The sequence below is a fragment of the Sycon ciliatum genome, chromosome 9 (genome assembly GCF_964019385.1).
Source record: "Sycon ciliatum chromosome 9, ocSycCili1.1, whole genome shotgun sequence".
In the NCBI taxonomy this organism is placed as follows: Eukaryota; Metazoa; Porifera; class Calcarea; order Leucosolenida; family Sycettidae; genus Sycon; species Sycon ciliatum.
The window spans coordinates 17,119,107-17,144,549 of record NC_088651.1 but is presented as its reverse complement, the minus strand read 5'-3'; the positions used below and the strand labels follow the sequence as shown (position 1 = coordinate 17,144,549).

Sequence of the window (25,443 nt, the reverse complement as noted above, 5' to 3'; positions counted from 1 at the left end):
TCAGCAATGGCTTGGGGAAGAAGGTCTTCGAAAATACTAGCCCTGGATCAAATGTCACGAGCTGGTTATGCCAATGTGTGCAGTATTCGATGGACAGATTGTATTGCAGAACGGCTACTCCGATACGAACTCTAAAACCAGGTATACTCGTTTGTTTTCAAGGAGAGAGGTTTTCACAACATTTGCCTACGACTGCGCGTAATGAGCATTCCCCTGGCAGGAGTCACAGCAACTAAATATCCAGAGTGAAGGGATCGCGTGGTCACCCGTCGAAACGGTAAGGTGCCAGTGCTGGTTTGGAGTGAGTTTTGTTAACCTTAGCCACGTTGGTAAGACGTAGAGTTGAAAGTTGCAGTCACCGATCGAGGCATTATCTTGGTTCCAATACAGGCCTTGCCGTGTCAACACCAGTGGATTTTGCGTTTAAAAATGCTTACCCTAGGTATCATCCGGTCTTGTCACGAGTGCTGGATGTTGATTTCGGTGTGTTCCACAGTCATGTTCAAGTGTTCAAGTGAGAGCGTATGCATGTGTGTGTGTGTGTGTGTGTGTCAGTGTTCCTGGAGCGTATGCATGTGTGTGTGTGTGAGTGAGTGTTCGTGAAGCGTATGGTAGTAGGGGGTTAAGGAATGGTGTATGGGGTGGGGGGGGGGGGGGGCGACAGTGCGTGCGGCAGTATGTGTGTGTGTGTGTGTGTTTGTATGTGTGTGTGTGTGTGTGTGTGTGTGTGTGTGTGTGTGTGTGTGTGTGTGTGTGTGTGTGTGTGTGTGTGTGTGTGTGTGTGTGTGTGTGTGTGTGTGTGTGTGTGTGTGTGTGTGTGTGTGTGTGTGTGTGCAAACGTGTGTGTGTGTGTGTTCGTGTGTAAGTGTGTGTGCGGTGTAGCATGTGTGTATGTGTGGTTGCAGGAGATTGTTTGAGTGTACGTGATAAACTCACAATATTTCAAGGGACCATTCTGTTAGGTGAACTCCATGAAGGGACAAAAAATGCAAACTCCACCAGAACTCGTACCTTGCTTGTCAAGAGCAATGCTCTAACAGTAGGAGCTATGGGACAAGGGCTATAGTAGAAGGCACTGATAAGTTTTTTTCACTCCAGAGGCAGCCTACAATATGTATCACCCATACTGATGGCATTTTGGTGTTCCCAACCCCACCCACAGGAGGGCATCAACCAACCTCAATTTCTGCAATGTACCAGGGGAAAGAAAGTGATAAATTTGAAATGTTCAGGTCTCCCCATCCTTCAAAAACTCACATTGTTTATTTGTTTGCCAAGGAGAATATAGCTGTTACACCTGTCGATTTAGCTCTCCCTTTGATATCTGATTTTTGCCTGAAGAGAAAATATGAAACGAAAAACCTGAAAATTAATGAAGCATCATAATTTCGAGCTAAATGTTGTATTTTGTTTATGGTTTTAGTGTGGTGATTTCTGCAGTGAGGGGGCTTTCTACTGGGCATTTGGGATGCCCATATTAACAATCTCATTCGGTTTGTAACACAAACAATAATTAGCTGTACTCCGCGGGGCTGGCCCCCGGAATTGACCAGCTACATTATCTTCATTTGTGCTCAAAATTTCACACAAGTATGTGGGTCATATGCTACACATTTTATAACATTTCACACTGGATCCATGTAAAGTAGCTACGAACACAGTATACCTTTCACAATAATTGCGTTATTTTTCCCCAGAAAATCCTTGGTAGTACTGGAAAGAGCCGGCAAAGCTAAAATTCTGGTGACTACTAGGAACATAGTTTGTCAAGTCCTTTAATTTTTGAATAAATGTACGTGATTATTACTACTACAACTCAGAAAGTGGTGGACATCACACAACTGCATTGTAAAATAAAGAGGAGGGGGTGGGGGGGGGGTTGTCAACTGACAACTGCTCTGTTCAGTTGCTATTGACTCTTGCAGCACGAGCTGGATGACAAATTCTTCTATTAGTGATGGCGAATAATTATGACGTTCCGGGCTAATCACCCATCCTCAGAACAATTTACAAGTAGCGAACCTGGCCTTTTGTAACGAAAGCAAGAAGACGCGTGCCCACACACACGCACACACACACGCACACACACACACACACACACACACACACACACACACACACACACACACTCGCATGAATCAAGTTTGACGTCAATCCGAGGTCGAGTGTGGAGTTATGGCACACACAAGGTTTTTACGTCCTAACGTTAATTGCAAGACTACCAGTGTACCTAGTTTGATAATACCGTAAAATCCCGCCAGAGCGCCCCTACCTCCTCGACGCTTCAGGTGGGGAGGGGCGGATGGGCGAGTCCTAATTGCCGCATTCATTGCTACATGAAAAAGTACTCACACTACGAAAACTGTTCGTGCATCTCGTACACCGACCAAAGGTCAAGAGCCAGGAGTCGTGCAGACCCGGCAAAACGCAGGGTTTGTGCGATCCCTGGTCAGGAGGGTGGGCACTGTGGCGTACATTTCCAGCAGGGTCGAGCACGCGTCTGCAGTGCAGTACGGCATCACAGACTGCGACAGAGTCATACGAGGATACAATCAATCACGTCCCTGACAAGAAGTCAGGGAGGGGCGGATGGGAGAGACGGGGCGCTCTGGCGGGATTTTACGGTAGTGCACTTGCTCCAAAAAAAACATTCACAGATTTGGGAAAAAAACAAAAAAACCCTATTGACATTTAATAAAAATTTAATACTAATCTTGAGAAATTATACACTTGCTCCACCATTTTGTTTTATTGGCACGCCTACATTTTGGTACAGTGAAACCTGTCTAAGGTGACCCCTCAAGGGACAAGAAAAAGTGGTCGCCATGGCCAGGTGGTCTTCTTATCCAGGTTCAGTGGGTCGGTGGGTCGCGTGACCATATCAACATGTGATCAAGAGTTCATAATCCCCAAGAGTGTGCAACTCCTGATCAGTCCCTGTATGAAAGCCCGCTCGGCGGAATTCCTTCATTGTGTCATTTTTGGTGCAGTGGGATGAGTCACGCCGATGAATTCTTCTAAATTTTACAGTCAAACCAGGATGCTTCCCTGGGTAAACTGCCTAAACTGCGATTCTAGTCTGAGTCTGAGTCATGAGCCTCAAGAAGAATAAGTGAAACAAAGCACACGGCGGGCTCTAGACAAAACTATTTATTTTTTCGATGCAATGGTGGCTCTTCATCGCCTTCTTCCTTCACTAGTGCAGTCAGTCTCTTCAAGAACAATTATTTCTTCCCCAGGCCATCGGCATATTTCCGGTGCTTTCCTCGAAGATGATTTCAAATGGTTGAGGAACTTTAGAGAATACGTCGAAGGAGCATTTTTCGGCTGAGTTGCACAGCTATCAGAATGATTGTCCTCGACGGCAATGCAATATTTTTAACAGCATCCTCACTTCTTCCTGTCGCGATGTCCATGGATTCTTGGAGAAAGAGTTTGTTTTTGAGATTAATTAAGTCTTCAAAAAAAAGCTTCTAAAAGTCGAGGCTTCAGCCTTGAGTTAGGAGCGGTTCAGGATATAGTTTCCAGAAATCGCAAAGAACCCAAATTTACCTTGAATGACAAGCTGCGCATGACGTAATGTAGGAATTTCGCCGAGTGCTGGGTCTATGCCCGCTGCACACTCTTGCGGGTTATGAACTCTTGATGTGATACATCATTTTGATCAGTGTATCACACTCACAGTGCACACACCTATGCTTCTCTACCACGACTCACGTGCCTGGGGTCCTCAGACCTGTCAACTGTCGTGCATGCACCATGCACATCTACACTTCCTGCACTAATGTGTAGATCTACCATGCATGGTGCACCATGCAATGTATACATTTCCACGTACTAGCACTGCGCAACGCGGTCGCGAGTGGATAGTCGTGGGTCGCGTAGAGCGAGCGGTCGCCTTATCCGAGCTGTTTTGAATGTGAATGCGTCCGTGACAAGGAAAAGTGGTCGCCATGGTCGAGTGTTTGCCATGGTCGAGTGGTTGCCATGGTCGAGTGGTTGCCATGGTCGAGTGGTTGCCATGGTCGAGTGGTTGCCATGGTCGAGTGGTCGCTATGGTCGAGTGTTTGCCATGGTCGAGTGGTTGCCATGGTCGAGTGGTTGCCATGGTCGAGTGGTTGCCATGGTCGAGTGGTTGCCATGGTCGAGTGGTCGCTATGGTCGAGTGGTTGCCATGGTCGGGTGGTTGCCATGGTCGAGTGGTCGCTATGGTCAAGTGGTTGCCATGGTCGGGTGGTTGCCATGGTCGGGTGGTTGCCATGGTCGAGTGGTTCCCATGGTCGAGTGGTCGCTATGGTCGGGTGGTTGCCATGGTCGGGTGGTTGCCATGGTCGGGTGGTTGCCATGGTCGAGTGGTTGCCATGGTCGAGTGGTCGCTATTACATGTTTTACTGCACTGTTGTTTTTCGATTTTTGTTTTTTTTTAAGTTTTTTTACTTGAGCCACGTAAACCCGTCATGTGTGAGTCATGAATAAGGGGAGTTTTGGCAGCATGTTACAAGGCGAGGATGAATAGTGCTCCTCACTACGACCATAACTCGGTTGGCAGAGTCCTGATCTTGCGACCATTTGAACCGTATTGGGAAAACCCAGGCTCGGACTGTAACATGCTGCCAAATAGAAGAACATGTTAAACTACCAAGCAAGGCTTCTTTATATAATGGCATTTTGGTACTTGTTGTTAATTTCAAAAGGCGTTCACTGCTCTGTATCTACAGCTCACCTCCTTTGGTCTGAATATGATTGACGTCACCTCCATCACTGATGATACTCCAGGATTTTTGGCATTGCAACTTGAGTCCAGTGGCGTGCCGGATGTGTCACGCCCTGCTCAGCAGTATGCGCGAGTGCCGCAGCGAGAGTTGGACGATGAACAGAGATTCATGGAATGCATCCGTAAACATTGTGTTCTGTACGACAGAACTTGTCCCGAACACCGAGATTGTAGTTCTCGGAACAAAGCCTGGACGGTAGTGTGCATGGAAACTGGTCAGCCACTCAATCACGTTAAAAAAAGGTATGTGCTTTTGCAACATTTTGATGTGCTAGTCTGCTTAAGGTTGGATCCTCTCTCTCTCTCTCTCTCTCTCTCTCTCTCTCTCTCTCTCTCTCTCTCTCTCTCTCTCTCTCTCTCTCTCTCTCTCTCTCTCTCTCTCTCTCTCTCTCTCTCTTTCTCTCTTTCTCTCTCTTTCATTTCATCTTTTCTTATTATTTCTTATTAATTCTGCTTTTCATCTCATTACAAAAATTCTGCATTTTTTCTCCATCTGCGCATAAAAACTGGACTGAGAACCTGCTTTTTAAATCATGCAACTGCTTTCAGGCGTTAAAACCCTGTTGTAGAAGTCTCAGTCCTCATTTGTTAGACTTACCTGTCTTTATATATGTAACTTACTCTCTCTCTCTCTCTCTCTCTCTCTCTCTCTCTCTCTCTCTCTCTCTCTCTCTTCTCTTTCTCTTTCTCTTTCTCTTTCTCTTTCTCTCTCTCTCTGTATCTCTCTCTCTCTCTCTCTCTCTCTCTCTCTCTCTCTTTCATTTCGTCTTTTCTTATTATTTCTGCTTTCATCTCATTACAAAAATTCTGCGCATTTTTTCTCCATCTGCGCATAAAATCTAGGCTGATAGCCTGCTTGTTAAATCATGCACCTGCTTTCAGGCGTAAAAACCCTGTTGTAGAGGTCTCAGTCCTCATTTGCTAGCCTTACCTGTCTTTATAATTGTAACTTACTCTCTCTCTCTCTCTCTCTCTCTCTCTCTCTCTCTTTCTGTCTGATGCCATAATAGGAACACGAACTGTAAATAAATAATATTGCAACTACTCGTAGTGCTGGAGCGACTGGGTTCAAATTTATCGTGCAAGTGCTGTAGATCAACTACACAAAGTTAGTTACCCTGCGAGGCTGTAAACTACTCCTGCAATACAAAGAAGCAATGTTTCCGTTGCCCTCAGCAGGCCTGTGTAAACGCTGCACGTGCGAAAGGCTAGTCTTCCGGGCCCAACACGATCGGGAGTTGACTGCGGATCATGTAGGACCGCCAAATCTGGGGTCAAGACGTGCACCGCTTTGGTGGTGCGTAGATCTACATGACCTCGCGTCCAGTCCTGCAGATCTTCACGAGCTCAGTGTACGTGTATGCTACGCTTGACGGCCTGATGTGGCCAGGCCAGGGTTTACCATGCATGCATGCAGTGTACGTGTGCGCACACTCTACGTTCCCTTTACTATTTTTCGGCCTCCTAGTTCCTCGTACAGCATTCATGTAGATGTCTCTCGATCGACTCTCGATCTCGAGCTTTTCGCTCGTTTCCAATGTTGACTCGCGTATGTATTTTTGATAGGATCGAGCAGAGACCGATGCTGCAGTGGTTTGGTGGAAGGTGAGGTCGTGCATTGAACGATCCTTGCCACAATTCAAAGTCATGACAGTCTGAATTTTTTTACACCGGCTTTGCATGAATCAGTTCGACCGTCCAGCTGGGAAAAGTGTCCCAGCCATGGCCGGACCAGCCGAACCGGTTCCGGCGGCCCTGGCTATAGTAAGGAAAGTAGTACTTTGTTCTTAGTTGACATAGGTCAACTTCAACGGCTTCTCTTCGATCCTGATACTGGCTCCTGTAAGAATATTTGATGGAGAAACATAGATTTTAAATTTGCAGCGAAGACAGTGCCTGCTGGGTTGTGTATTGTTGACAGCGTAAACACAGGTAATGCCTGTTGACAAATTTACTGGATCTCCGGTCTTAAGTAAATTTGTCCTTCAAAATGACCCCGACCGACCTTAAAACGCGTTTATTTACGGTCTGGGACGCAAATAGCGTTTGGAGCTCAGTTCCCAGTGAAATTGTCCAAGCTGGTCGGTTGATAACTTTCCAGCCGTTGCTTCAGCATTAGGGTTTAATGCAGCTTCTTGGCAACAGGCATCCATATTTTTCCTCGTTTCAGTTTGGTGATCCATCCGAAATTGCCAACTGCTCCATGGAATTCATGCTGTCTGGTTGAACTTGTGTGTCCCATAGACTTTATTTTTGTTAAAACCATGTAGATGATCTTGTTGTGTAACATTTCAAAAAAGACAATTATCGTCCTGCCCCCCCCCCCCCCCACCTCCCCCCCCCCCCCCCCCGGTTCTCTAGCTTATCCCTAGCCATACAATTCTAATTGTTTTTGCAGTGGCTCGGAGTGTACTCACTGTGGTCTTGAAATAGCTAGGTAAATTGCATCGATAATGTCTGGGAGCTTTTGGATAACGGGTCAGAGAGGTTTTCATGATGATTGTTTGGGTGTGTATATTTGTGCATCTGTGTACACTCGGACGTCTCTTATCCGGGCACCTTGGGACCGGGCACTGCCCGTATCTCAGATTTGCCCGTATCTCAGAATAACTCATCTACCATGTATGATATCATTTTTTGAAGAAGTTTATTTGGCACGTCTTGCACATGTCGAGGATACAAAAGAAACCCATTGATAAAAATGTGGGGGTTACATAGGTTGGCAGTGAAACATAAGCACTTCCACATATGGAAAAAAGTTCGAAAAACCCAAATTCGACGCATTTGTGCTATAGGAACTCAAGCTGAAGGTGCCCGGTAGAGAGACGTGCCCGTATCTGAGGCGTCTGGATAAGAGGCGCTTGAGTGTATTTCTGTGTGCGTGGGTGTGTGCACCTGTGCATGTGTGTGTGTGTGGGGGGGGGGGGTGTACGGTTGTGTGTATTTCTGTGTGTCTGTGTGTGTATGTGTGTGTGCATGTGTGTGTGCATGTGTGTGTGTGTGTGTGTGTGTGTGTGTGTGTGTGTGTCTGTGTGTGTGTGTGTGTGTGTGTGTGTGTGTGTGTGTGTGTGTGTGTGTGTGTGTGTGTGTGTGTGTGTGTGTGTGTGTGTGTGTGTGTGTGTGTGTGTGTGTGTGTGTATGATGTGTATGTGTGTGAGTGTCTAAATATATGTGTGTATGTATATAATATAACCTAACCAGTTGATTATATGGGAAATATAAACCTGTATACAAACCGAGGCGAAGCCGAGGTTTGTATATTGGTTTATATTTCCCATATTCAACTGAGTAGGTTATATTATGCTTATACTGAGCTGATATACAAACTCCCCTAGTGTGATCCTAAAAAAAAAGGAGTTTATATACCAGTTTATACACCAGTTTATATACCAGTTTATATACCAGTTTATATACCAGTTTATATACCAGTTTATATTCTCGTCATCGAAGTTATATTTTGTTATATGCAAAATACAAGTCTGGAGTGTTGTGTGGGGAGAGATGGGAGTTTGTATACAAGCTCAGTATAAATAATTATATGTGTGTGTGTTTTATGTGTGTATGTGTGTGCATGCGGGCGTGCGCGTGTGTGTGTGTGTGTGTTTGTGTGTGTGTGTGTTTGTGTGTATGTGTGTGTGTGTGTGTGCATGTGTGTACATGTGTGTGTGTGTGTGTGCATGTGTGTGCGTGTATGTGTGTATGTGTGTGTTTGTGTGTGTGTTTGTGTGTGTTTGTGTGTGTATGTGCATGTGTGTGTGTGCATGTGTGTGTCTGTTTGTTTGTGTGTGTTTGTGCAAATGCATGTGCACTTGTGTAATACGTTTTTCACGGTTGTACGGATCACGGTGGGCATGTTAAATTGCTCAGGTATAATACTGTGCGGACCCGCCTTTCCAGGTACGTGAAAGCGGTGTCTAACGGTTTGGGAGAAGGGTGGATGGGCAGCCTGACTATGCCCAGGGAGCTTGAGCATCTGCATTGGCTTGTTGTTCACATTCGTCAACGAAAGAGTACTTTGCGTGCTGAGAGAAAGTCTGACAGTCACAAGTGCGCTGCAAGCGCAAGTGAAGATGATGTGGACTATGGGGATGTATTCCCGTCGGCTTTTTCCGATGAAGCACCACTGCAGACTTCGCTCACATCGCCATCTTCATCGTCATCTTCATCCACGTTATCGTCTCCGACATGGACTAATCCGCAGCCAGGTTAGTCGGTGACAAGTTTCAGGCTGTCATTTGTATTGCAAGAGATAAATTCCTTCGTAATCTTTATGTTTTTTTAGTTTTCGTTTGCTGACAACGGGAACTGCAACAGGAGTAAGACTGTATGCGAAACCGCACCGAATTTCCAGTTTCACAAAAAGGTGATTACTTCTATCCTAAGGTGGACCTCATTCCCGGGCCCCATCATGACAGTTTGGTCCAGAACCCCTCTGTTCTGTAGATACTGACCAAAATAAAAAAATGGTAAAAATGAGAATTGAAACACCTTCAAACAAGGCACAAGAACGAGGGGCCACCACTGCTCACAACAAGGCATCTAAGCCAAACCAACTATGTTTCCATACCGATTCAAGTCACTTAGTGATGTTTAGCCATACAACTTTTGACTGGCGCATTGCTGAGTTTCTCAAACGAATCAATCAATTTAGCCTGTCCAATGGCGTCCATTATAAAGGCCATCTTCAAGGGCCAGTAGAGAGGTTTTTCAGAGCGAACGTTGGCGCGAATTTTCGTTTGACGTCACGAAAAGCGAAACTTCGTGCGAACGTTCGCAGTTTTGAACGCGAAAGTTGAAGGAAACGCGAAACAAACTTTCGCAGTAATTTTCGCTCTTTGTGGACCGCTGGTCAGCCTGGTGCGCGGTGAGCGACCCTCATTTCGGCCTCTATCTTCATGTTTGTGCTTGATCTCTACTCTTGGCTTGGTCCGCGAGTGCTAGCTTTCCGATACTTGTGGCAGCCCGTGTTGCTTCATCTCCAGAACCATCTCCGATCTCCTGCTTGCTCGTCTTCTCACTGCTCAGAGTCCGTTACATCAATGATGCCTTTTTGAATCTCAGGTGTTGATGCACAAGATTACGGCACAAGCCAGCCCGGCCTGTTTGTCTGTGGGTCTCCGGCCATGGACAACGTAGTCAAAGAGCTCTCGTCTCAGGCCGTGACTCAGAGTACCTGGTGCGCATGCCGCCACTCGCAACAAACAAATAATCGGATGGAGACCACTTCTCAAAAACAAGCAAGTGCACATGAAAATTTCTTGGAGCGAGAAACATGCAAACTTTCGCAGTAATTTTCGCTCTTTGCGGACTGTTCGTGCACGGCGAGCCACCCTCAGTCCTCATGCTTGTGCTTGATCTCTATTCTTGGCTTGGTCCGCGGGTGCTAGCTTTCCTATACTTGTGGCAGCCCGTGTTGCTTCATCTCCGGAACCATCTCCGATCTCCTGCCTGCTCGTCTTCTCACTGCTCAGATGCAGAGTCGGTTACATCAACGATGCCTCTTTGAATTTCAGGTGTTGATGCGCCAGATTACGGCACAAGCCAACCCGTTTGTCTGTGGATCTCCGGCCATGGACAAGGTAGTCATAGAGCTCTTGTCTCAGGCCGTGACTCAGGGTGCCACCACTCGCAACAACAAAATAATCGGATGAAGACCAATTCTCAAACAAGCGCTAGCGAGTGCACGCGAAAATGTCTTGGAGCGAAAAACATGCAAAACACAAATTTCGCGCGAACGTTCGCAATAGTTTTCGCAACCCGGAACGCGAAAATCATTGCGAACGTTCGCTCTGCAAAACGTCTCTAGTAGCAGCGGGGTTACCTTCCGGAAATTGTGGGTAGGCCACGACCATTGTCCACTACAACATATCCCAAGACGCCAACAAGCCATCTTGAATAAAGGTATCCACTCCAACTCACTTGCGAAGATATTCAGTTTTCGAACTCTCCGATGGCCATGCACTAGCCGAAACCAACCTCATGGCAGGAAAGCACACATGGAACGCAATCATTAGTGTTGCCAACAGCCCGTATTTGTCCATATTGTTCCGGAAAAATTTCAATCGAATATCCCGCAAACCGTAATTCCGCGCATGTAAGCCCATGGGCTTATAATAATGTGAAACAATGCAGTTTAAAAAGCAAAAATGTAAATTATCGTGTTCGTTCCCGAAGGGAACTCACGACGGCCGCTAACACCTGGTAAACCCTACAATGCAGTTTGGGGATAAAATATCCAGTAAAACATGTTCGTTTTTTAGCCCATGGGCCAATATTCGAATTTTGAAGGTTCACGAAAAAGTACAAGTCCATGCTCATGGTCAGTCTACCATACTCTACTGGTAAACTGCACTGACCTGCTGTACCATGGTAGGAAGAGTACATTTTGTGAAAATTCTACTTTAACACGTGAGTTGCATTTGTGTCTGTTTATTAGCCCATGGGCTTATAAACGGAGGTGGGCTTTTATCCGGATATAGGCCCGTGGGCTTATATGCGCGGAATTACGGTATGTATGATTGATTACTAAAACTCCATCGTGTCTTGTGCAAATTCAAGAATCGCCGAGTCTATGTGGTAGCAAATCCTCCAAGCTGTCCAAAGCAACAACTGCTGAAGATTTATGATGTTGGACTCCAGAGATATAGCGCGCCGTATTCAGGTATTCTTACCTCGGCAAAATCAAATTTGTGATCGATCTCTTCATCATTGTAGGCGGCTAAAACTTGAATAGCCTCGAACAAATTTGAGCGTTCTGCGATGAAGAAGAGTGAACTGGTGTTGATGGGACGAATTTGCTTGCATATTACAGTCCATTCTTTGGAAACTGGCACCCTAACTTTTTGATGTCTCCCGCACATACAGTTGTAGATTGTAGATATCGTGAAAACAACAGCACGTCCAGTAATGTGTGACCCGTGCAATTATTCCTTGCCACATTTGAGCAGCCAGAAAAGTCAAAGAACAGGGAAATAGAAATTCAGCCAGGTTTTACAAAATTCGGAAAGCTATGCCATGGCAAAATTTAAGGAGAAGCAGATCCCAAACCCAGATCTATGAGATTTAAAGTGGTTTTTTGATCCTCAATTTTGCCCAAATCGGACATTCAAAAGCCAGCGGGACTCTTTCCGACGAATGGACAGTAGACTTGGAGACGATTTTGCTGTGTAAATGCGCCTGATTTGTGGCGGCTTCATAATGGAGCTTGTCATTCTGGCGTTGCTCCTGCCAAGAGCATCCCAACGAGCCCTAGATTGTTAAATTTCAAGCGAAGTGGACCAAAGTTATGACCTGGTGAATTTGAAAGTTGTATTAAAGTTGTAAGCTTCACAAGTGAACTCTGAGGCTAGAAATGTTGTACAGTGTCGGGTTTTTTCCAAAATGTAATGATAATTAGGCCACACTTTGTTTTTTCTATGTTTCTCGTCATCGCCCGCGTAGGTTTTCAGAAATTTCGGAAGAAAAAAAAAGTTCATACTATGTACATGTATGTGCGCTGCACATGCTGCAGCAGCTAGATGCGTCAATCAAAATCGTAAACGTTTGCACCACAGCAGCAAAGGAGCGCTCCTCGTCCGTTCTCTGCGATGAAGGCTGTCATGACGAAGCTTTCAGTCGTTCACTGCCTGAGCCTCGTGGGTCCCAGGAATACCGTAAGTCGCACGAGTTCCGTTGCAACTGGCGTCTGTGGAACGATGTCGTAGGCAGAAAATCCAAGCAATAGACGCATGGCAAGGAAAATATGAGCAGCATGGAGACAAGAGTTTGATAAGCGGACACAAGAACGTTGAAGTAACAAAACCAAAATTAATGACGAGTGGGAAACGTTTGTTGATGCGATAGCAGATAAATGTATGTTCTCTTCGCCATCTCGTAATCAAACTTTATGCTCTCATTGTTGCAGTTTGCCTGATATTCGTGGGCTGATGTGATAATGTAGTGCAATCATGTATGGGACTACATGTACATGATTGTACAATGCAGTCCTGTATACATGGTATACGCAGTGTCTGGTATGAATCACGCATATACATGTACATTGAAAAATGTATACAGTTTTCAGTAGAAATTGGTCTTGTTTTTTCCTTGGCTTTTGTTTTTTTTCCGCCCGCCCGCGTACCTTTTGTTAAAATTTGCCGACGAGAAACATAGAAAAAACAAAGTGTGGCCTTACACTAAATCAGTCAAAATGTTGACCTGAAAGAAAACGAGTACGCAAAATACTGAAACATTCTGCAAAATGGCACTGGGCAGTACGCATGGGGGTAGAGGGCACTTGGTAACACTGCTCCATATACCTTTTAATCCCGGCCCTCGCAAAAACTCGAATGAGACAGCCACGAAGCATCACTTGCTGAACAACAGCCCGGCATGACGAGAAGGAAGAGCTGCTCCATGGCAACAAATGAGCAAGGACCGCAACAGTAGCACAGGACCGCCCAACAATAATTTATTTTGTACTGGACTGCTAGTGCACTGCACTGAGTTTCGCGTGTGCAGTTGCGAGTACTCGAGGTTTTCAGGTATGCACTGCACTTGGAAAATCAAGAATCGACAAAAAAAGTTCCTTTTTGAGCACAGCCTCGGCCCTACGGTATTTAAAAAATGCATGACGTAACCGCGCATGCACCGGACGTACATCAGCTCACAGCAACCTGAGAGAATATTTTTTATTTGTTTGATGGCAGCTTGGCATGCATGTGAAACTCGCGTGCACTAGCTGCCCAGCACAAGAGAACGTTCTCGGCCCAACTTGAGCCATCCTACTGTTGCGGTCCTTGCTGTTTGTTGTGCGTAGTGTATATTGCCAGTGTAGCAACACTCCAGCTGGTGAATATTGCTCTGATTTGTTTCTCTTTCCAGTAGCTGTCTAAAATGCTTGAGACTGTGACATCGATGATGGTAAACTAAACGTTTTGGTCTGAACAGCTTTTTATTGGTAGTGCGTACGGAGATTTTCCAGAAAGGGATTGACTGTAAAAGTCCTCACTCGTTAGTAGATACTCCCTGGACCATCGAAAATTTCATGTTCTAAGAGGGCTTGCAGGTAAAGGCGAAATAGGCACTAATTCGTACTTACCTGGGCTACCCTCAATGCAACATACATTATCGGAACTTCAACTCGTTATAAGATAATTGAAATTCTCCAACGTAGCTCTCCCTTGGATGCACAATATGCAAAATATGATCCATGTCTATGAATACATCGATGTAATATGTTGGGTCTTTCTTCTTTCTTCTATGTGTTTTGGCATTGGTCCTGCATGGTTGATATTGCCTATACTGAGGGTTTGGCCCTCCAGGGACATGGGCAAAGTTTCGTTATAACGAATTTTATGTACTAACTAATTATGTTGTAACCGGACCTGTAAGCAGTTGTATAGACTACGGTTCGCCAGGGGATTTCAGATTTCTAGTTCACTACTCTCGGCGTTTATGTTCTATCTGGACTTGTTTTAACGAGGTGTGTCTTTACCACCATATTTATCAACCATAAGTACAGCTGCAGTGGTGTCTTCAATTTCATTCTCCCGAGGGAAGACCTGTATCGGGTATTGAGTCTGATTGGGGCATGGCAAGGTGTTGAAAAACCAAGATTGTATTGTGCTTGCCTGGGACGGATAAGGAGAGCAATTTGCTCGCGGGAAGGGGGAGCGGACTGCTCTCCCACCACTCTCCTTGAGAGAATAGCTAGAGCGGTGGTTCACTCGCCTGGGTTTTCCGTACATGAAGATCTGATACAGTATTTAGAAAAGAGTCCTCCGTTTTTTCCTTGATTTTAATTTTTATGCAGCAAAGATGTACAAAGGTTCTAGAGTTGCTTGCCCAAGTTGTATCAAGCCACGTGAATACCATGGTAACATACACATCTCGCCAGGTCAGCAAGGTGTCGTCGCATCCTTGACTTCTTCCGTGAATGGTATTTCGCTAGTTCACATCACACACTTCCATTGCAGATCGCGTCGCAAAAGAAGCTAGAATTTGGCATTCTGTGTTGCCTTGGGACTTTAGAGCCTTCCAAGCTGGAAGGCGGTTGGTTTGCACACTGGAGATGTGTTAGAGATAGGTCTCAAGTCGTTTAATGTCTCAGTAGCCTGTCAGTTTTGTGCCCCGTTATCACACTTTCTGACTGTTTACTATGTTGTGACATTCGTGGATACTCGTTTAAATATAATTTCTTCGTTAGTATGTTGAAGTTATTTTAGCCAAAGTTGGGATTTGCGACAAAGTGTGAGGACCTCATTCGACTGCGGCAAATCAAACTAATGGGACCATGTATTTCTCTTCCTGGTTCTCTTCCTTTTGTCATTGTGCTTCAGGTATTGGCAACTTGATTGCTGGTGGTACGAAAGGGACAATCGTGACCAAAAGAATGCGACATCCACAACAACAGTCTACGGTGCCGGCCTCAACAGCTGATGTGACCTCCAAGAGGCCACATGCGTCCTCCAAGCCGTCAGTTGTGCCGCTTGATCCTAAAACTGCTGCTGGGTGGTGTGATATGGATGACGAGGACGGCTTATTCTGTTTAAGCATGGTGAGTCATCTTAAAAATCTACCGCCGGCTCAACGTTCATGGGCACGTATAAAGTTGCAGAGTGTCCTTCACGACGCAGAGTTTGGTAGTGCCGTGGAGCCTCGGTTCGCTGTACAGACTGCTACATTACAGTCTCATCCAGTATCCCCTGGCCTGACCAACAGCTCTTTAACTAACCCTGCCATAGAAACAAACATCCGACCAAGCGTCTTGCCAGTGTCTAACCCGCAACAAGCTAACCACATGCGTGTCGGTTCTCAAAACACCTGGACAGGTGTCAGTGGAGTTGTAATCCTGAGAGGATAACTTGGTAGATCCTTTAGGAACGATAATATCACTTTGAGGACTACCACTTATATATTATATAATATATGGCTTGTATTTCACAAATTGGCTAGCAGTTGTGCTAGTATCAATAGTGGCATTAGCCGGAATGTACAGATGACTGCAGAACATTCTGCATACCGCTTTTATCCTGGCAAACAAATAGAATTACCCTAGGCAATATTGCTAGTATTTAGGAAAGCTAGTTCGATGCATGTTCATGTATTTTTTATCGTTCCTCTTATTTGAACCGTCATAACATGTCGCTTCAGCTGATTCAGTTCATTTTCATCTTAAAATTTAGGACTTTGTTCTCTTTTTTCATGGTCTCAACAATCACTCCTGATTATAAGTTATAAATTATGTTGTCGCATTGTCTGTACTGAGTCTATATTGTCCACATCTCTACTCAGATGCCCTCTGCCATTCTCTGCCATCCATTGCTTTTCCTAGCTTTTCATTGTGTTTTGCTAATCACTCTTCAGTGTCTCAATTCCGAATACCGGTATGCCTTTAAACTACATAGACGTGCCAGCGATAATCCTAAGCTTAGCTCTCAGTACAATGTTGGCCCGGATTTCTGGAGCAGTTGTCTTCATCTGCTTCACTGGCGGTAGAATTTTACAATGTGCATGAGAAGCAAAATTGAGGATGCCTTATCGCAAGACTAATAGACGTGCGTATACGGCCGAATAATGTCCCGTCATGTATGAGGGGAAATACGAGAAATCGGATGATGGCCGAGGAAAATGGTTTGACCTATCACTAGTGTTCATAAACCATCTTCTACGGCCGGGTTCCACTGCGGCTCCGCTGCTCCACTGCACTTGGCTACATGCAGCGGAGCAGCGCGGTTCCACTGCACGCGTAGCGAAAGCTTGCGGTGAGCCGCGGCCTCGCTGCCCCAGCTCGAGCCGCTGTCACTATGGTAATGATGATGTTTCAAGCCGCGAAAGACGAGCAGCGGACCAGCGGAGCCGCAGTGGAAAGCCATCAGTTAGCACTACAGAGCAGTAAACCTTGTCGTGAAGTGTCTCAGTACTCCTTGTCAGTCTGGTGCTGCTACCTTGTGCACGTCTAGTGAAGTGTCTCAGTACTCCTTGTCAGTCTGGTGCTACCTTGTGCACGTCTAGTGAAGTGTCTCAGTACTCCTTGTCAGTCTGGTGCTGCTACCTTGTGCACGTCTAGTGAAGTGTCTCAGTACTCCTTGTCAGTCTGGTGCTGCTACCTTGTGCACGTCTAGTGAAGTGTCTCAGTACTCCTTGTCAGTCTGGTGCTACCTTGTGCACGTCTAATTGCTCAACATCTGGTTTAGTTGGTGGACTCTAACGCATAATGACGTGTGCCTCACCGTTTTCCATGTGTTCGTTTTTGTTAAAGTGAAAGAATGATGATTTTGAGGCTGCGTTTACACGGAGACGGAACGAAACGGAATGGAACGAAATCGCGCTGGCCTCGAATCGTTTTCAAACGGTTTACATGAGAACTGGCAAATCGTTTTGAACCGTTTTCAAGAAAACAGGCGATCAGGCTGGAGTTAGCACGTGCTGGCTTGGCACAAGGACGAGAAGTAACACGTTACGCGTTAGTTGGAGTTGGCAAGTGCTGGCGCCGGGCGCAAGGCCTTAAGGGTTGGATATTGCCCTCCAAATATAGTCCGGCGCGGAATGACCGTGCTCGGTTTCCAATCGTTTTCACTGTTTTCACCGTTTACGCGAGAACAACAACACCTTGAAAACTCTGCTGATCCAAACAATTGTTGCAGCAGGACAAATGCAGTGCCATTGACACAACAAAACACCGAGAAGAGCATCTTGTGGTGGAACAGTTCCTGCACAGCACAAAGGGACTATGTAGTGAGTAAAAGAGAGGGTGAGCTGATGGATGTGGAGGTTGGGCAAACACAGCCCTGACAGCCCGGTTTTGGAGCTTCTGTAGTCGCTCCACGGGATGTTGGCGGAGAAGCAATTTCAGCCATACATGATGTCTGGCATGATCACGGCATGGAGAAACGTAATTCGATATCCAAGCGTGAGTGCATGTCGAGCGCACCACAGAGCGCCATGTTGTGTCCTGCTCAAGGCCTGAGACCAACTCTTTGCAAGATGAGAATGAATCATCAGTGAAACGCAATGGTTAAAGGGAAACTGGCTGGAAAGGCGGCTTGAAAGGTGACATGTGAATGTGTTATGCGCAAGGCGCCAGAGGTCCAGCAGTGCAGGGCCTAGGGTGCGAACAGTAGCACTAGCAGCCTAAGTGCCAAGACCCATGCAGGGAAAGGTGCTATAATATCACCACATGCCCCCTCGGCTTAAGTGCGACTTTGGAGCACTAACACAAAGAAAATCCTGAAACTGAAATTCGAAAATCACAGCGTAGCGCACAAGCAACAAGGAAAACGCAGGAGAAGCATGCCCAGTCAATCTATGCACGTGGCCGGAGGAACCGTCTGTTCCACCAGAAGCTGGCGTTACCGTCTGCACCGTGTAGCTCCGTCCTCTTCTTGTGAATTTTGTGACCGTTCCTTCCATATCCCAGCGTTTTGAAGACTGGTTCTGGATCCATACCTTATCGCCTACGTGCAGATGGGGCAAAGGTTTGCCAAGCCGGGATGGTTGGTTGGTTGTGTTTATTTGAATTCGCAAACCGAACGGACTGAACATGTCCAATGACGAGGAAGCGAATGAAGTCCAAGTAACCCAGGAATGGGGACACAGATGAAAAGAAAATATGGGAACAGAAGGCTCTCAGCAAAGGAAGAAGAGAAAAGAAGGAAAGAAAAAGAAGAAAAATCGTGGTCACGGCGAGAAGAAAGCTTTTAGCAAAAAGAGAAAGGAAAGGGTGAAGGAGAAAATGGGGAGACACATCGTGGTCACGGCCAAAGCCGGAGTAGCGGCAGGACACAGTAGACATAACAACAGGAACAAGCACGCATGAAGCATGGGCCATGCCTGCGCAGAAGCGGGAGACACCGACAGGAAGAGAGAAGAGAAGAGAGAAAAATCGAAGCATTGCACATCTACGCCCACACATCCACACATCCACCCCCCCCCCCCCCCCCCCCACACACACACAAACACACACACACACACACACACACACACACACATCATGTACGTACCCACACCTACACACCAATAAACACATACTCAGACACATACCCCCGCACATACGCACATGCGCGTGCACACACACACACACACACACACACACACACACACACACACACACACACACAAACACACACACACATGTACATTGACAGCCACACATACAATTGCTTTGCAATGTTCTCAGTTCATAGAATAAACGGGACTGCTGCAGCACGGAAATGACGAGGAACAGAGATGGAGCGAATACTGCTAGGCAGGTTGTTCCAGCATAGCGCACCCTGGAAGAATAATAATCTGTTCACATGTACATGCACATGTACGTGTATCCTTGTTTTTTTCTTTTTTTCTTGTTTTTTTTTTGTTTCGACTCGCTTTCCCTGTATGGCAAATAATAATGAAAAAGAAAAGGAAAAGGAAAAGGCCCAACGCTGCCCTGCCAGTTATTATTATTATTTTTTTTCTTATTAATTTTTATAGCAATCAAGGTAGGGTGACACGATACAATGACAGCACTGGAATATCGAGGTGCGATTTCTCACAAAAGTGTGCAGAAAACAAGGGTATACAAGTAAGAACTAAGCGTGACAAGTGTGTATCAGCAACAAAAATAAAAAAGTGAGAACGAATGATAATAATAACAATAATAAACAAGAAGGTGACAAAACACATTTAGGCACAAGTGGCAACAACGTTGCCACACTACACAACAGAACATTATTTGAACAATTTTAGGGTAATAACACTATCTTTCTGGACACACAAATTCGGCTTATGAATGCGCTGACAAACAGCTTCCAAAACTTGTAACTGCAAAAGATAACCATGACGAGCACGGCACAAAACAGAAAAACAGGAATCAGAATAAGTACGACAACAGTCAGTACTAGAAACCAAATGATTGTATACTGAAGACTTGTTATTACGAGACGGACGCACACAATCTCGACTCACGCGCACACCCTCACACTCACTCTCACCCTCACTCAGCTCACCTTCTCCCTCACTGTCGGAATCAGAACGTGCTCCGTCATCCACCGCGGTTTGACTCTCCTCCTCACTTGCATCGTCCTGCGTCTCACCTTCACCACCCACGCCAACCCTGAATGCCGGTGCCTTCACGTCAGTCGTCGTCCTTTCCGATTGTTTCCTTTGTATTTTTACCGTGAATTCATAGGTCCGGTTGTGATCTGCTGTAGATCTCCGTGGTCTGTCATTTGCTGCTTTGTTTTGTGGATTAGTTGTTGTTGTTGTTGGATGTGAACCTGGTGTTGTTGTTGGATGTGAAGCTGGTGTTGTTGTTGCAGCCATGGTTGTTGGTCTTTCTGTTGAATCCAGCTCTGGTTCCGGTGGGACAAATCGACCGCCGCGGGTGCTCCCCACCAACACTGACCTCGAAGGAGGAGGATCAGGGGGAGGCAGAGGTGCTGTCACCACTCGAGGCACAGCCCCATGCAAAGCACCCAGAGGCACAGACTTAGGCACACCCGAGGGCTGCACCAGTGGCGGTTCTGCACGCACCTCCAAAGAGCTGCCAAGCTCCAGCCCGTCCAACACAGATGTCAGAGGGGGAGCGGCAGACAGCGGCAGGGAACTATCCTGCCGTCTAGGTGATGGGTTTTTCCTAGGCCTCCCGCGTTTGGGCCTCTCAGATTGCGCACTGGGTGGAAGGATGTGAAGTGGAGTGTGTTGTTTGATACGTGCGTTCAGGTGCTGAACAGTCCTACCAACATACCGACTAGCACAATGTCGGCATTCGAAGTTGTAGATAACATGACTGAGGTGGAGGGTTGGTAGGACGTCTTTCCGCACCGTGAACGCACGCATTGTTGTGAAGACTGGCACAAAATGTACTGCATAATAAGTACGACGGACGATAGACTTGACTGCGTGACACACTTTGATCGATTCCTGCCCCTTCCATGGCAAACATAGATAGACGGGACAGCGAGGTGGACCAACGTTGTTGCCACTTGTGCCTAAATGTGTTTTGTCACCTTCTTGTTTATTAACTTAGAAGTTGCGACTTCGGCGGTAATGTCATGAAGTTGGTTGCTCCAACGAGGAGCACACGCTTCTTGCCGAACTTGACACTTGACTGACTCACGACTGCCATCCGGAGCACACCAGGAGCACGTCGCACCTTCCGCTCGGCAAACCTGAAAGAAAGCACCACTCCCTGCTCAATACACAGTGTTTCGGGGAATTCACCCCTCATCAGTTGAGCTTGAGTAGGCTGAGGAAGATTGTGCCTGAAAAGCACCACTTATATACTGCTCTCCAGGCCAAACCATCACCAGGGATACAAACTTACAGAGACGCTTTGTTTCCAGCGCGACAAACACCTCGTGAAGCCCCAGGTAGCAGCGTGAGTCAGAGTCGCTCATGGAGTTGTGCTAAATCACGCTGCTACCTGGGGCTTCACGAGGTGTTTGTCGCCCTGGAAACAAAGCGTCTCTGTAAGTTTGTATCCCTGGTGATGGTTTGGCCTGGAGAGCAGTATATAAGTGGTGCTTTTCAGGCACAATCTTCCTCAGCCTACTCAAGCTCAACTGATGAGGGGTGAATTCCCCGAAACACTGTGTATTGAGCAGGGAGTGGTGCTTTCTTTCAGGTTTGCCGAGCGGAAGGTGCGACGTGCTCCTGGTGTGCTCCGGATGGCAGTCGTGAGTCAGTCAAGTGTCAAGTTCGGCAAGAAGCGTGTGCTCCTCGTTGGAGCAACCAACTTCTTGTTTATTATTGTTATTATTATCATTCGTTCTCACTTTTTTGTTTTTGTTGTTGATACACACTTGTCACGCTTAGTTCTTACTTGTATACCTTTGTTTTCTTATTTTGTTAGGGATTTCCCAACAGGCAATGTTGCCTTTTTACTGGGAACCCTAAATGAGACTTTGTGTGAGCGCGAAACAAAGCAGGCGACTCGGCCAGGCGACAAGATGGAGGCAGCGCATTCCACCTGTCGGCACCAAGATGCGCAATGGAATGGAAACCATACCGGGAGTGGCAGGCAGGCAAGACAAGAGCAGCTGTAGCTTGGCCCCGGGTTGTGGCAGCAGAATGTGGGCCAGTGCAGCGGGGAGTGAATAGGAGGCTGAGAAGTGGGCTAGATAAACCATGCAGACAGCGAAAGACAAAGACGTATTGCTTGAAATTTAAGCGTTGCTCTAGTGTGTAGATCTTGGTGTAAGCGTACAGTGTCTCAGTGGGAGTTCTGCGGTCAAGGGCAAATATTCTTTTAAGACTAGTACGGCTGGCTGTAATCAGCTGGTTGTATGAACGGTGAGATAGACAGTTAATGTAGGCAGAGCTAGCATACTCAAGGGTGGATTGAATAATAAATAAATAAATTTCACGGTTCGCGTGAGACTCGGCTGGAAGCCGAGTTTCCCGCATCCGCCGTGGGAACGCCACCACCCTCTAGGATCAAAGGCGCAGATGCAGCGCCTAAACGGTGGGAGGTGAGTAGATCAGACCCACCACCAAGTGGTCAAAGACCGAAATCCCATTAGCTGCATCCATGTTACCCTCGTGCCAGGCCACGAGTTCCCAATTAACTGTGGGTCGCAGCACGGCTGGAAAAATTCCTTCCGCTTCCAAGCAGGACTTGAACCTGGTACCCTCTGTTTCTCAATCATGGTCTTAGACCATCCCACTATGCCTGCCTGCCATTGAATAATAGATAGATAGAAAAGACGACGCGCTCTGTGGTTCAGGTTCTGCCTGGCATGCTTGTAGGCTCCGACCTTCTCCTTGACGGCAATGCAAACTCGCTCTACTTGAGCATCGAATGCCAAGTGCTCATCCACAATGAGGCCCAGGTATTTGGCTGTGTGCGCAGGATAGAGAGTGGAGTTGCGGCATAATATGGACATAGAATGGAGAGTATAGCGGAGAAGACACGCTTACGCCTGTACAACGCTATCGTACTGCCGACATTCCTGTACAATTGCGAGACCTGGGGATTATCGTCAACAGCAATGGCCAAGGCAGACGCATTCCACCGGCGTCAAATGCGATCACTCCTTGGAATACGATACCCAGACACAATTTCAAACGACGACCTATACCGCAGAACCAAGAGTAACCCTATATCAGACACAGTTGCATGTAGGCGACTACGAATGACCGGTCATGTGCTACGGATGGACACGGACACGCCACCGCAAGTAGCCATGAGCGGCTATTTTGACAAGGGCAACAAAGCACCTCGTGGACGGCCAAGGTTGACACTGGCCACAAGTCTGGTCGCTCAGCTGAATAAGCTGGGTGTGCCAATGAAGACCATGGAAGACCTTTCCAGGTGCCGACAACAAGCAGCAGACAAGACAGACTGGAGGAAACTGTGCAGCTCGACACCCGGGGAGAAATCGGTATCAGCAGCTACTATACCTAGCTGATGATGCTCACAAGACAGAAGCGGAAAAAACACTGAATTTCTTTATTTAGTGCTCTACTACGCGAAATGTGCTATTATTATTATTATTATTATAGCCAACTCCCAGCTTGTCAACTTCTTGGAACGCCACCGTCTGCTGAATACTCGTCAATACGGTTTTCGTCGTGGCACCGAAGCTGCAGACCTCCTGACTGTCCTACAGTATGAGTGGGCCAATGCCATGGCAGAAGATGGAGCTATGCAAGCAGTTGCCGTGGACATAGCGGGGGCTTTTGACAAAGTGTCTCATGCTGGCGTACTTTACAAGGCCCGCCAGCTGGGGATAGGGGGTTCACTGCTCGCATGGCTTACCCACTACCTGCAATGTCGCACCATTAAAGCTGTTGTTCATGGCCAGAGCTCATCGGTGCACCCTGTCCAGTCTGGCGTCCCACAAGGTAGTATCCTTGGACCTACATTGTTCCTCGTGTACGTAAACGACATTTCAAGCTGCTTGTCGCATGGCACAAACCTGAACACTTTTGCTGATGATACAACTTTGTACTCCCTCCTTGACCAAGCCTCGAATGCCTCACTACAACGCAGCCTAGATGAGCTTCATGCCTGGGGCAAGAGATGGAAGATTGCGTTTGAGCCATCAAAATCGCAAACTATCACTCTGTCGCACCAGCGGAAGGATACAGTGACTCCCCAGCTGTCATTTGGTGGAACTCCTCTCCCACCAGATGAATCTGTGAAGGTGCTCGGAGTGACGTTTGATTCTAAACTGAGCTACAGACTCCACCTTCGGCAAGTGGCATCACGTGCTAAGCGGCTGGGCCTCCTGCGGAAGGCAGCACCCCTCTTCAGCTACGCGGGCAGGGTGACTGTTTACAAAGGATTCGTCCGGCCAATGCTGGAATATGCCCCCCCCCCCCTTGCGTGGATGGGATCAGCTCCCTCACACCTGGCCATGCTGGATGCTGTCCAGCTCCGCGCCCTAAATGTCATTGGCTCTGGTACCATTCTTCCCAGCCTCCTTGTTTGGCGAAAGGTCTCTGCTCTCTGCCTACTGTACAAACTGATGTGTGGCCATGGTCTGCCTCAAGTTGCAGCCATGTGTCCCCCGCCGGCTATACCGCCACGTCATCGCCGCACACGAGCAGCCCAAGCACAGCACCATCCCCACCAGATTGAGCTGAATCTCTCGCCACGAGCTCCTGATTACCTTCTGCGCTCTTTCCCATACTGCATCGTGCCAGTGTGGAATAGACTGCCACAGGCAATTCTGGACAAGCAGCCAGCCCGGAAACAGCTGCAGAGATTCAAGATTGCTGCATACCGTCACCTGCAACAGAGTGACTGGTGCTCTGCTCATGACTGGTGCTAGCCATGCACATGTGTCACACTGGCCTGCCATCAATGGACGCAAATCATTATGTTGACCCTCTTCTCAAAGTAGCATTATATTCATAGCGACGATATGCCGCTGAACTCTTTCTCTCTCTATACTTATATCTCTCCACCTCTTTCACTCTCTTTCCCTCACTTACCCCTTCTCCCTCTCTCTGTCTCTCTCTCTGTCTCTCTCTCTGTCTCTCTCTCTGTCTCTCTCTCTGTCTCTCTCTGTCTCTCTCTGTCTCTGTCTCTCTCTCTTCTCTCTCTCTCTCTCTCTCTCTCTCTCTCTCTCTCTCTCTCTCTCTCTCTATCTATCTATCTCTCTCACTCTCTCTCTCTCTCTCACTCACTCTCTCTCTCTCTCTCCCTCCCTCTTTCTCTCTCTCTCTCTCTCTCTCTCTCTCTCTCTCTCTCTCTCTCTCTCTCTATCTATCTCTCTATCTCTCTATCTCTCTATCTCTCTCTCACTCTCTCTCACTCTCTCTCTCTCTCTATCTCTCTCACTCTCTCCCTCTCTCTCTCACTCTCTCTCTCTCTCTCTCTCTCTCTCCGCCATTCCTCTCGCCCCCCTCTCCCATGGTGCTTGCTGTGTACGCCGATCCCGAGACCCTTGGTCGGGGGAGTCCACTGCATCTCACCAGCGCAGCTCATGTAGCGCCTACACACCCATTGTTGTCTTTTTTTGTTTCGTCTTCGTTTTGTCTCCCCTTCTTCCGTAGGTATGTGCAATGTGATATATTTTTTAAAAAACACACACAGTGGTGGATAAGGGACTAGTTGGGCAACGTAATAGCAGAAATTGTGTCTTATCAGGGTTAAGAACCAGTCCCTTCCCTGTAAGGTAGCTGTCCAGAGCAGCAAGGTCCGCAGTGAGACGCTCCAACCCAGTATCACAGTCACTATGCCGGACATAAAATGCAAT

At 47.0% G+C, this 25,443-nt stretch overlaps 1 protein-coding gene across 1 annotated transcript; it reads left to right on the top strand.

Moving 5' to 3' along the window:
• Nucleotides 1-16,192, top strand: LOC135825298 (uncharacterized). Its single transcript, XM_065338037.1, has 4 exons — nt 1-277; nt 4,719-5,017; nt 8,642-8,979; nt 15,094-16,192. Exons 2-4 carry the CDS (start codon nt 4,740-4,742, stop codon nt 15,615-15,617), a joined length of 1,140 nt encoding a protein of 379 aa, XP_065194109.1. The 5' UTR covers nt 1-277; nt 4,719-4,739; the 3' UTR covers nt 15,618-16,192.
• Nucleotides 16,193-25,443: the final 9,251 nt, after the last annotated feature.